Consider the following 14089-nt stretch of genomic DNA (forward strand, 5'->3'; position numbering starts at 1 on the left):
CTNTCTCTCTCTCTCTCTCTCTTCTCTCTCTCTCTCTCTCTCTCTCTCTCTCTCTCTCTCTCTATCTATCTATCTATCTATCTATCTATCTATCTATCTATCTATTCTTCTCTCCTTCTATCTTTTTTGCTTCGTTGTTGATATTTCTTAATATGCATGAGAATAAAACATGTGATGAGAATAAAATTTTTTTTCCATAGATAATAATTTATTAAATGTATAAATTTATTAAAAAAGATAGTGCTATTATTGTATGATTACATTTTTATTGTCTGATAACAATTTAAGCAGTTAAAAAGTCACGCGATAAGATGACGTTCACACGATTAAAATTAATGAGTTTCCATTTATGTACCGATGTCTCTTTTTAGAATCTTCAATTAAATATTTACTTCTCTGTCAATATAGAGAAAGCTAATGTACGTAGCATTAAGAAAAATTTATTTTGTTTAGAAAATAGTTTCACGAGAACTTAATTTGAATTTTTCAAATACAATTAGTACATTTTATCGCTATTAAAAAAACAGAAATTTGCTTCCGTTACATGTAATGGTAGATACATTAAAAATATTTAATGTTGTCAATAAAAATAAAGTTATTAGTAACTTAAATTTAACATTTACTTACATTAAATTTTATGCAAATCTACATAAAATTTAATAAAAAATATTAAACATCGTGAAATTTTATAAAAGCATTAAATTTTATGTACATGTACACAAATATACTTTTCAGTTGCAAATACATTAAATTTAATTTAGTGTCACAAAATTTAATTGAATTTAATTTATGTAACTTAAAAGTACATTAAATTTTATGACATTTTTAACAGTGCAATGTTATTCTAATGATTATTGATTTTATTTTAGCAAGTGCTCTGAAGCGTTTATTAAAAAATGCAGTATACAAAGATCCGTACTTGATATATTATTTCGTAGCACAGTGAGAAGCTATATATCTTTGCAGCTGAACGTCGCATCAGATGTTGCGTTTTATTCATATCACCCAGACTGTCTCATATTTTCTTTATTAAATTCCTTTTTTTCTAATTTTATCTCTCTCATTGTGCTTTCTTCTAGCTGTCTTATTTGACGGTGCTTATGTCTTTGATCCTCACCTTCCTTTTGTTTTTCTCTTTTGTTTTTTGTCCAGTTATTCGAGCTGATAGTTCATTTATCATGGCCGATAGCCCGTTTTTCTTATTCGGATCGTGATATGCTTGATTAAGTTACATAATATTGGTGCGATCTCGATACATTCTCTTTTATATTCCTGAACGGACTTTGAGAAATAATATGCACTAAGAAAACCGCGCTTTACGTTTCGATAACAGAAGTAACTGTTCTTTTTCTGCTATTTTTGCCTTGTGCTACTAGCCTGGATTTCATTTGATGAAAAAAAAATTATGCCTTGAATACTTTTTCCCTGGCCACGTTGTTTTTAAATTTTTATACTTCTCAAATGCACACTTTTACGTATATTTATATATATTATCTACTTTTATACACTTCACCTGTACACGTACGCTTCGCATGATTATTAGTATTTTTAGTATCACATCATACCTTCTTGTCCATTGGTTTAATGTACAAAATTCAATGGATATCGTTTCTTCGGAATTAAAAATAAATATCTACGGATCGTGTAATTTTAATACAGAAAAAGCTCGACGTTTACGCGGTAAATGCAGATGTAGCATGCACATAATATATATGTGATTTTCCACCGACGCATGTGATGATTTCTATTTTATCCGTTTGAAAATAAAACGACCGACGTCATACGGAAATATTTTTATGCAATTTCAACGTAGTATCGACTATCGATAAAGATATATAGCGAAAAATCGAATACTCTAGATTATATGGACCATTCTTATGTTTCTTTTCTCATTTTTGTGTCACGCCTGCTCTACTATTTTCTTTCCTTAGAACTTTCCTTAAGTGTATCGATGTTTGAAAAATTGTGTTGGCGTAATACACGATGTAATGACGAGAGTTTTTAGGCTGTGGGCCGAAGTGTTCCATGTAAACTCGAGCGGGGGTGGAAGCAAATGGCAGCAGGTGTCTGAGGATTTGGTCCCGGTGAACATCACCTGCATCCAAGACTCGCCGGAATGCGTCTTCCATATCACCGCGTACAATAGCCAGGTCGATAAGATTCTAGACGTCCGGTTGGTCCAGCCAGGTGAGCCATAATTACAACATGTATTTTAAGATACTCTAATTAAATCTCGATTCTTTATAGAAGGAAGAACAACAACGCAAAAAAAATATTGCAAAAATGTATCTATCTTCGCAAACTGACTTTACTTTCAGAATAATATCACAGCAATTGAAGGTGGCAAGAGTTGTGGAGTTTAATACGAATAAATCTTGCAATAATTAATATAATGTAATTGTGTTTAAGGTACGCGTATCGGTCAAGCATCGGAGTGCTTTGTCTACTGGAAGGATACAGTGACAAATGATACGTGGGGGCTGAACTTTACGTCTCCCATAGACGCAAAGCAATTCAGAGAATGCTGCGTAAGTTTAGTGATGTTACACTTGAGACACGCATTTTGTTACATTATACATCATCGCCACAATCCTGTTCGCTATCACTCTCTCAGCGCGTCTCTCCGCCTATTTCCTTTCTCCTTTCCGGGTCGCGCGCAAGGAAGTTGAGCGGAGATATTTTAGGGGGATACTTTTAGGGGCGACACACAACAAGTCCGATACAAGTCCCATTCGATTTCTTAGGTCATTTGCAGTCACTAGTTAATTTTCCATACAGTCACCATCGTTCAAGATTTCAAGGAAAGCGTCCTCTTCTTACTCGTTGAAGCTCGAGCCACCGAACAAGCAGAAGATCAAAACACGCCGAAAGCCGCTATCGACACCGGCCTCACCGAGCCGATCCAGGGAACCTCAGTGTACCTGTATGACGCCGGAACAATATGCCCGACTGCGCAGCCAAGATACCAGATACCGAAGTCCATGCGGTACGTGCGATTATGAAATATTTTTTTATATTTATAATATATAATTTATATATTTATATTACGTTTCTTTATATATTCATTTCTATATTATTTGGAATGAAATAATTATAAAATGTATTTTTTTCTTTCATTATTTTTCATTATAATGCATATACTGTAAAACATTTTCACGTAAAATTACAACGATTATATTGAGTAATTTTAGGACTCACTATTAAAGATTATTTGTGTATTTACATATGTACATTTACATGAATATAAAGTTACAATTTATGTACAAATCAAATTATTCTTTTTTATAGTAATTAAACAATTTTCAAAAATAAATTTATTACAATTGAAATTTATGGAAATATTTACCCAAGTAGAACAACAAGTCAATAACATCAATAACGTCAAAATGAATCGGAAATGATTAAAAAATGATTTTTGATGATCATTTTGGAATCATTTTGATGTCATTCTGATATTATAATGACTTGTTGTTCTGCTTGGGTACATAATTATAAATTATGTACAATTTTTTAAACTATGTTATCGATACGTACAAACGTAAAATGTAAATATATATGATAATATATATGATAATATCATCACATTATATTATCACAAATATTGTAAAAATTACACGTTTTAAAAACTATAAAATATGTTATTATTTTTGTGTAATTTTCTATCTCATATAAAGTTATATTTATATTATAATAAAATTAGAGGTAAAAGTTTTATTTTTTATAAAAACGCACAATTTTATATATTTTCTCTATAAATTGTATAATTTTTGCACATATTATTTATGTAATTTTACATACTTGTTTTACAGTATGTATGATTTTGACAGATAGAACACTTTAATATTTTTGAAAAATTTTGTCAAATAAATAATAGCAACATAAATTAATAAATATGATTTTATTAATTATATTATAATTTATAATTTGGCCATGCTATTTTAGGGCCATCTACACTTCCACGGACCATAGGGCGATCCACGGAAATGGACATGACGCCGGGACGAGACAAGATAACAGCGGCCACATCCAGCGCGTCTCTCTATGACAACGTTAATAATACTAGTGCGACACCCGGGAAAACACCAAAGGCCGGCGACTCAGCCAAGCAGAAGGAGAAGCAAAATGAGACGTGTCAGACGACTCCAAAGACTGCCAACATTGGAATCGGAACGGTCACAGTGGGATCGCAGGCAAGCGTCGATCTCAGCATATGCATCCTCCTCATTAATCATTATGTTCAAAATTAACAAATTTGAAATTTGTAAACAAATTGATGTTTTCTTTATTTTTTAAAAATCGTTATCTCAATTATACTCTTTTATTAAATAATTTAATATTTTAATTTAATGATGAAAAAAATTAAGGTATTAAATCTCTTTTAGAAGAATTGTATTTATTTTTTATTATTTTTTTAACAATGAAATATTATTTTTTTGTTGGTATATCGAGCAAAATGTTAATTTAACAGAAAATGTTTGACAATAACATAACTGTTATAATTTCCGTGTATATATTTTTATTAATAAAAAAGTTATAGCAAAGGAAAGCAAAAGGAATCTCAGGTATGCCACAATAAAAATAGCACTGGAAGGATTAAATAAAGTTATTATTATTATTTTTTTTTATTATTATTTATTATTATTATTAAACATTTCATGAAAAAACTTCAACTATAAATCATATCCATTATCGAAATCAAGAAACACCATTTTGAACTTATTAATTTGCTCATCTCATAGATCGACAGCCCAGACGAAAAAGGTTCTACAATATCGCCGAAGAAACAAAAACAAAGCCAGGACACGTCCACGCAACAGAATGGCATCGAGATGCTGAAATCAGAAGGCACCCAGGCCGGCGGCACTTTGCAAATTAAGTCATTGCGCAAGGAGCAGCTCCATCACACCAAGTCAGCCGACTACACTGAACTGGAGATGCAGAACGGCAATCTCTTTAACATTGTCAACAACAATCACGGTCACAGATCGAAGAGCAAGAGCACCGACGACATGCGGATCGAGAATGCACAGAACGGCGGCATCAGTCTGGATTCGAATACTTTGAAACGTATGCTAAAGCCGATGCCGAGTATCGACAGCCCGGTGACGTCGCCGGAGATGACGAGGAAACGTCACAGCCACCACAGTTATCACTATCATCCGAGCAATAACAATCAGAAGTACATGATGCAGGAGATTGACAACGAGAATTATGCGCATCCGTATCGCGCGCCTTATAACAACAAGTTTCAAAGTTCCAGGAGCGCCCACGACATGAGTCGACAATACTCCGGTACGATTTCTTCTTGCCACGTATCGCTGATTTTCTGTTAATTTCTTCTCGTAATCTTTTTAGATAATTTTAATCGTTTCAATGTTGCCCTGGCATTTTAAATTTTCACTGTACATTTGCAATTGATAAATGTCTACGATAATAATATTTAATTATTTGGATTTAATGAATTCAACGAATGTGTGGGATGCGTGCGTGCGTGTGTGCGTGCGCGCGCGTCTGTGTGTGTGTGTGTGTGTGTGTGTGTGTGTGTGTGTGTGTGTGTGTGTGTGTGTGTGTGAGTTATATTAATGATTAAATATTTTGTTAGTTTCATGAAATATGATTATGTTTAAATATCAGTTTTATACGCTATAATTTGTTATTTAAATATGTTAAATTTTTTAAGTGGAGTAATGTTATCATTGTTGAGATAATTAATTAATAACACTATAAAATTATTCGAATTAATATTAAATTTTTAAAAAATTTAAAGATTACCTATAAAATAAATTATTACGAATCTGGGATAAAGTTCTCAACAAGGAAAATGTTTAAAAGCAATTGAAGAAGAATCGATCACGTAACTTTTTCCTAAAACTACGAAATGTTCCGCACAACTTTTTAAAAAATTATAACATAATTGTTATTTATCGCAAAATGACAAGATTTAATCGAGCGTGATTTAAAGTGGCAAAAAGTAAAAAGGTGACAAAGTTCACATCGTCAATTACATGATCGATCATGGTCTCTTTCCTTGCTTGACCCCATGATATTGGCGAATGCGTAACGCTATAGGAAGTCCCTACAACTAATCGGCGACTGATCCTATGACGTCCATCAGTCCCTATAACCTTTAGTTATACACCCTCAGTATAACTTAACATGCGCACAAAACGCACAATGCGGCAGCTAGCCGGCTGCACTCTAATGAAAGTCACGGGGTCATCCACCACTTCTTGAGGCACCCCCTAACATTTTGTTGCTCCTGACCTTACATAACATGCGCACTAGGAGACAACGTGGTTGTCCTGTCAGCTCCACGTCGGCTTCGTGGTTCATTCTTGAACCAACCGCTTCCCGGGTTACGCGTTCGCCGTTCCCGATTAACTTGACACGTCTCGCCCATTGATCAGCGCCGCACGTCTCATCACGTCCGTCGTACATCCTGCACTCTCGGTTGCACCTCTCTGCCCGCAGGCGGCAGAGGCAGGACGTACTTAGATTCGGAACGTAATCGGTGCACAGGTGACATGTCGCCGCCTTCGGACAATGTCATCTTCGACAACCAGTGCTATGCCACCACGCCGAGTTCGTCGAACGGCAATTCCGACATGGAGCAGCCAAACCACTGCAACTCCCGCCGTTGCAACGGCGGCCAGACATATCAGCAAAGCATGCAGTCGGTGTCGACGCCGGGCAGCCCGACCAGCCGGCTGCTTCTCGAATACGAAATGCATCTCAGGAACACTCTCGCCAAGGGCATGGACGCAGAGAGCTATAGCCTGCGCACATTTGAGGCTCTACTCACGCAGAGCATGGAGAACTTGGGTGAGAACTTGATTTTATCTTTGACAGAGAAAGTCAAATGTTTAGTAATTTTTTATGAATTCTCTGGCTTAAGAATGCAGCTTAATTGAATAAAATGATATTCATAATGAAAACTGAAAGTTTAATTAATATTTATAATAAAAGAATGCATTTTTTTTTAAATTTATTTTTCTCTATTTCTTTAAAAAACTATTTTTCAAGTAATTATTATCAATCACTTAAAGTCGTCGCTTTGATGTAGAATTTTATTTAAGTGTAATTCCGTTGTGAAATTACTTGTATTGTAAGAGAATAAAGAAGAAACGTTCTCAGCAGAAGATTTCATAAGATTTCTTTTTAATGACTCTGTATAACATGGCATTTAAGAAATTAAATTTCAGGAGAATAATTATGTGCTATTCTAGTTATCAAGAAACATAGTCTTTTTGTGTATCCTACCGACCCGTGTTCTTTTCAAGCGAACGAATTAATTACACTTTAACTTTAACCTTTTCAGCTTTTATTAAGATGAAACTATCGAAATAATTAATTGTAAAATATTGTTACACCATGAATAATTAAAATGAGAGTTTTTACGTTTTTCAGAATTTGCGGAAAACATACCGTTGAATGTTCAGCGCACGCCTCACGCTTCACGAAGACGTAAGTTGATCGCATGCTGAGAATTGAAAAAATACATGAGAATCATATCCTTCGTTCGTAACCAATTATCATGATTACAGGTTCCAATTCCAACAAGTCGTCGACCCTGCCGCTATCATACCGCTACTGCAACGAAAGACAGAACAGCAAGGACCGAGACGGTTATTACAGTGATCGCAACGAGATGGTGAGAGAGAAAAGAGAGCGAGACCCCGATCGGGATCGCGGCTATCTCAGCGACTACAATTCTAGGTAAATTATCGTTCCAATCCATGTTAAGATCAGCATTTGCACTGTAAAGGATTTCATGCTTCCGCTTAATTCATCGCGCTTTCATTCGTCCGAACAAAAACTGAACTCAACTGGATGGTACAGAAAGAATAAATCACGCGTCTTTTTATGCAAATATAATTGTCTAGTTGAATAAAAGAATAAGATTTCTCAAGTTTAAAATATTTTACGTGTAAAAATTATATTATAGAAGAAGAAAAAAATCTTTATTATACTTACTTTAGCAAAAATTATGTATAAATTATGTATAATCCTTGTCGTATATAAGTTGTATATCAATGAAGAAACATATGTTCGATTTACGTAAAATAATGAAATATGCGAAATCTTATTTTTCTCATTGATTATTCAGTAAAAATATTTTCTCTGTAATTATGGGTCTATTGAAAGTAGTGTTAGGTATGATTTTATAATCACTTTTATATTACTTTATGTAGATATCCAAACGATTTTCTACTTCTAATTACTTTTTAATTATTCTCACACCATGAGATTGAAATTATCTTTCAAGCATTTTCTGGAATTTTATATAATCTGAATTAATCGATTCATTGACACATTTAGCCTGTCCCATTGAAATATTTCTCGTACAACTAGTGCAAGATTACATTAATTAAAGTAAGTAGTAAAACGGACGCGCGCGATAAGGCCCGATAATAGCCATCGCCCCTTCGATTGCTAAAGGGTGCGCATCGAAAAAGGCGCGAAAGTCGCCATTGCGAGACTTTGACATTTAAAAGAGCTGCGCCCTGCGGGCCGCTGATGGTGGTCAATGAGACGTGCTCGTCCATTAAGGGCGACCTGGATAATATCACCGGATGTGGTATCACCTATCGATATCCCGCGGGCGGCGCAGGGAAAAAAAAAAGAATGTCACGTGCGCCGTGAGGGATATCGATAGGCGACGCGCGTCGACGGGCGTCGCGTGGTGTCTATCGAGGTCTATCGAAGGTACGCCTCTCGATAGAACGCTCTCAGCCAATATCGGCGCATGCATGCATCATCCCCGCCGGTTGTGCATCACGGGTCAGCGACGGCGGCTGTCAGTGGCGAGCCGTATCGTGATAAATATAGAAATCCCGCGAGTGGGCTTCAGCTGGACGATGAGAACGAAGAAGAAGGGTGTTCCGTGGTAGCATCGACGAAAGAAAGAAACGCGCGCGCGGTTGGAGATTCGCCCGCGCGCGATTGTCTTGCCGAGTGACTTCCGGTGCATCGAGTCGCGTTCGACGAATGGATCGGGGAACGGGGTTTTACAATAAGAAATTGCGCGCGTCTCGCGTCGTGTCGTCCTAGCCTAGTGCGAGATGTAATGTGGTGGTCGGAACGGTTGCGTTGTGATGCGCCGAGTGCAGTTGTTTACGTGAATCTTTGATAAATATGATAGGTGCACGAAGAAACGTCGCTGATGAACCGCTAATAAACTAATTGCAGTTGGGTAGTGATGAATAAAAGTGCGAAATATCGAAGGGAAGTAAATCTACGTGAATCGTTGATGACAGCAGGAAACACCAGCGGAAATCAAATCATTTTGATATTTTTGGAAGGAAGATATCTATCTCTCACTGTGTGTCACTGAGATTTTAAATAAAAGTTTGAAACTTGAATCAAGCGAGATAAAATGTTTATCGTTATTTCTAATTATAGAAAGAGACAATTTTTCGACATTTATTTTTGTCACTGTGAAAAAATGACAGATGGATATAATTTCTAAACAGAATCGAGGAGAATAATTGCCTCGTCGAAGAATGCGGCTGTTAGTCGCGTGAGAACGAAAGTAATAATTATTTTGACGCTGGTACGTTTGGTCGACGGTAAACAACGACGCTTTGAAAACGAATGCGATAATTATTTCATCGTGCCGCGCGTGATTGTCGACCGGCCCGAAAAATAGAACGAGAGGAAATAATTGTTTCGCCGTTGTTCGCCACGAACGGCAAACAATCATCGTTTCGACGCATCGGCGATAATCATTCCTTCGTTATCTAGTGCAAACATCGAATTAGAGGGCTGATCGACGTCACTATCAACTTGATCCACGGTGTAAATATATCCGATTTGACGTGAACGTTGCTTGACGTCAGGAGGAGTTAAGTCGCAACAATGAGCTACAATCTGCAACGCAAATACAGATCGCTCGAGAGGCGGCGAGAGTCAAAGAAAATGCCGAAGAAGATGCCGAAACTACCGGAGAAAGTGTTCTACCGGATCCTAGATAATGGATCCGGGGATCAGTCGCGAAATAAAAAGCACGTCAAGTTCCAGCTGCTCGGCGAGGAGGACGACGACACGAAGACCGGCGTTCTCTGTTCGGATTTCTCACCCGTACCTGCACGGTACTTTGCGCGTCGTCCGTGCATAGAACACGGATAACACATTTAATCCCTTGTACTTGGATATTATTTACGCAATGATGTTCGGCAAGAAGAGCGTTTACTTTTTGCCGAAATAAATTCTCTCGATAATTTTGATGTTTTTTTGAAAGCTCGACAGAAACCCCGCTAAACATAAAGTAATGATAACATTACATTAATATTGTAATTTCCCACTCAACAATATAAATGTAATATAATCCACGTTGTACGTAACAGTGTTACAATGTTGCGTTTAGTGGAAAAAGCAATTTTGCAATTGTTGTAAAATTCTTTAATATGATTGGTCTTAATTCTTTTTATTAGCTTACATTTAGATCTATGTTGTTTATTAAACAAAGATGGAATGACACAAATAGCGCTAATAATGTCTCCCCAAACGCATCTCTAATGAGTTCTTCATTAGATTTAAATATATAAAGCTCGACAATGTCTACAATGTCTTTGAAAACTTTGTTTTGTTTTAAAGCCGAAAGAGGAAAAGAGAGAGATCGAGGGAATTTCAAGCCTCGCTTAAAGTCGCTTAAAGTCAAAGTTCAATGCTAGTGCAATCAGCCCTAAGCCAATTAAGGACAAGATCACTCATATTAAAAAATTTTATAAATTACAAGACTTTCTCTGCTTAACGCAATTATTGTTGAATAGGAAATTATAACATTTTGTGTATGTTACTGTTACTTTGTGTTTAGTGGATCGTTGTACAAATGAAATGAAATATTAGTCTGTTTCTAACTAATTTTAGCAACCGATTTATGATACTAGCAGAGGCACGAAAAGAGATAAATAAATTGTAATTCGAGCTCAGAATTTCTTATCCGGAACACAAACAGTAACATTACATTGATATTGTAATTTCTCACTCAACAATATAAATGTAACACATATAGTTACATTATTGAATAGGAAATTATAATATTGATGTAATGCTATTGTCAGTTTGTGTTCTGGGGATATATGTCAAATATTGTTACAAACAAGAAACGCAACACTGAAAAAAATATCTCGTACTTTGTTAACGTTTTATTCTATTAATCTCGATTGATAAGTCAAATATCCTTTTACGCAATTATTTTTGTATCAATTTATCAAATGATATTGTATACAGATGTTACTCGAACTGTAAAAACTTGTGTCTATTTACATTGTGTCGAAGCGGAGCTTCTAAATACAAATACAAGGGTTTTTTTCGCGAAATGCGACAGTTACGTGATCTACCGTATATAACCATATGATCTACATGATGCACGATACTTGCAGATGCGCCAGCTGCATCGGGGAGTCCGCGCGCGCACAATGGTTCCGACATTCCGACGGATGGCAGTCGGGTAGCTCGACCTTCGGCTCCGGCGCTTCGAGTTCGATAAATCCAGGCTACTCGGGACACAAAAGAGAATCACCCTGGGATTCTCTACCGTCCCTGAGACACGAGGGCAGTCTCAACGACAGCGGTTACAAGTCCAACCGGACTGACTCGCTCGAGCAAAGGTGAGGGAGACAAATCCCTCACGCGTGGCCCAAGTTATTGAATCGACGATCTGCGTGCGGGATTCTCGAGAAAAATCTCAACATGAGATTCTAAAGATAGATTCTTTGATCGAATTTTACTTTTAGTTGTACGTCCGAGCAGCAATTCTCCCTGTAGCTATAAGTAATTTAAAAAAAGGATAATGCGCAAGAGATTTATTATTACAAGTAGAATGTAGGGAAAGGTGTCCGGAAGAAATTGCGAATTTTATAGTGCAAACATGATTGGTGATTGTACGATGAACGCAGGTGTAAAATATATCTATGTAAATTTTATGATTATTTGTCATTTTTTGAAAACTTTTTTCGATTATATATAGTCGTCGGCGAAAGTGCAAGACACGTAGACTAACTTCGCCACAGAAGAAATCATTAATAGTTATCTAAGATGTTCATAATTTTCGAACATGTTCATAATTTTAAACTGTAACATTTTTCACATCACATTTATCATATAATTCAGATTTTTATTGCATTTAAAAAATATAGAATCATCTAGTATTAATTAATCTATCAATGGCTTTTCTAAAAATATGTGAGTACGCAGTAAAAATATAAATATCTGTAGTTAAAAGTTAAAAGAGTCTTTCGGTACAATGCGTACTTGTACTTTAGTGTTCTTATAGTTGATGTTCATTCGCTACCATCTACCTTTTGTTGCCATATATTGTTCGCATTGTCTTCCATACTTTCATTGTGCTCTGCGCTTCCCTCCTGCTTTTATCGCATATCTCGACTGATCTCTCTATTGTCGTTAAAAAAACAGTTTTATTAATCTTAATATTAGTATCCCTTACATTAGCAATAGGAGCATTAGAAATATAATTTTTACAATATACTGCAAACATTAACAAAAATTTTTCACTGATCGCGCAATAAGATACGATCCAGTTTGATATAATTCAATCGCATTTTTCTCATCATATAAATGGAGAAACGCTCTATATGAAATAATTTAAGGTTGCTTGTATGTCTAACGTCAGAGATTACACAGCTCTCTACTTTTTAATATTTTATAAAGCATAAACTGAAAGTAAAATATGTAAGTAAAACATGCACAAGAGATTATGAGAAATGTAGGAAAAACGTTTACTATGAATTAATTTTGTAAGAATCAAGAAATATACTTTTCAAAAATTTTCAATTTTTTCAATTGAAAGCTATCGCGAAAGAAAAAGAGAGTGTCTGTAATTGAATGACGTACTTTATCTCGTACTGCCACTTTTGTGGAATTTGTGTCGTGGTATTCAGTTGGATGTGTTGCATATTACAGAGGTACTTTCGACAGACAGGACAGCGTCAGATCTGACTACATGTCCGACCGAGATGGCAGATACGGAATCGTTCAACAAGCTTCATTGGAGAGCACCGACTCGAGGCTCTGCTACTTGACGTCTTCCGAAGTGAGTTATCCAAGCACTTGTTGACCTTATCAACTTGATACATCCAAGTGCTACTCGCTTTTGTAGCGTAGTTCGTATTCATGCGAGAATCTACTTGGATGTCTTGCGTTGATGTTCTGCATGTCTAGAATATAGAATATCTGTCAGTTCCGAATAATTTTACGTTGGCGGTAGCTACAAAGTTAGATGTCATAGATTATTAATAAAGATTATCTCTTAATTCACTCCGGTAATCGATAATAATCATTGTGGAGATTAATACTTAATCCCGTGCTTAAGAATCGTGGGCGTACCGTGTTAAATATTAAATCTAATTACGCGCTTACTCTAATATTAATTAAATACGAGACGATAATGCACATCGACCGCGGAACGTGATTGTGATTATTGATTTAACTGGAACTATTGATTTTGTGAGACAATATAAAGAAGAAATATGATATACATATATATATATGTATGTGTACACGAATAAACGTTTTATAAATTGTATTGTATATGTATAAAATAATTTTCTGATGAAAATAACGTATTAAACTAAAATAGACGTATATACATTTATTTTAGCTATATGTGTTTATATATGAAATAAAATAAAATATATTTTATAATGTTTATTTATATAAATTGAAATTAAGTAAATTTGTTTTTCTTTTATTTATATTAAAATATTAACAGAAAAGTTTTAATGTTTCTCGAAATAATTTCATCTTTTCATTTCATTCAAATTTTATTACAGTCATTTCAAATAGTAATTAAAACATAAATTAAATCATAAATTAAATATATAATTGATAATAATGTCACGGTTTCCTTTACTCTCTTTATTTATATTTAACAAAACAGTTTTGTGTGTGTGTGTGTGTGTGTGTGTGTGTGTGTGTGTGTGTGTGTCGCTAGTTGGTTTATTTTTATTGTCGTGTCGTTTCGGTTTCTTTTTTACTACTCTCCTCCGTCCTTGTTGACATGCGCACACAACTAATTAAACCTTTCCAACGAAAGACGTTATTTGCGACGGTGGCGCAGACGCTATTA

The 14089-nt window shown here is 35.4% G+C and overlaps 1 protein-coding gene across 1 annotated transcript in view; it reads left to right on the forward strand.

Annotated features, from left to right (window-relative positions):
* Positions 1–14089, forward strand: part of LOC105617831 — a 41180-nt gene that overhangs the window by 2871 nt on the left and 24220 nt on the right. The window contains exons 2-11 of the mRNA XM_012199382.1: positions 2006–2187; positions 2410–2528; positions 2779–2986; positions 3943–4190; positions 4740–5292; positions 6472–6822; positions 7408–7464; positions 7545–7716; positions 11385–11612; positions 12925–13054. Coding sequence (XP_012054772.1) covers positions 2006–2187; positions 2410–2528; positions 2779–2986; positions 3943–4190; positions 4740–5292; positions 6472–6822; positions 7408–7464; positions 7545–7716; positions 11385–11612; positions 12925–13054 — 2248 coding nt within the window. The remainder of the gene's footprint in view (positions 1–2005; positions 2188–2409; positions 2529–2778; positions 2987–3942; positions 4191–4739; positions 5293–6471; positions 6823–7407; positions 7465–7544; positions 7717–11384; positions 11613–12924; positions 13055–14089) is intronic.

This window comes from Atta cephalotes (genome assembly GCF_000143395.1).
Source record: "Atta cephalotes unplaced genomic scaffold scaffold00014, whole genome shotgun sequence".
In the NCBI taxonomy this organism is placed as follows: Eukaryota; Metazoa; Arthropoda; class Insecta; order Hymenoptera; family Formicidae; genus Atta; species Atta cephalotes.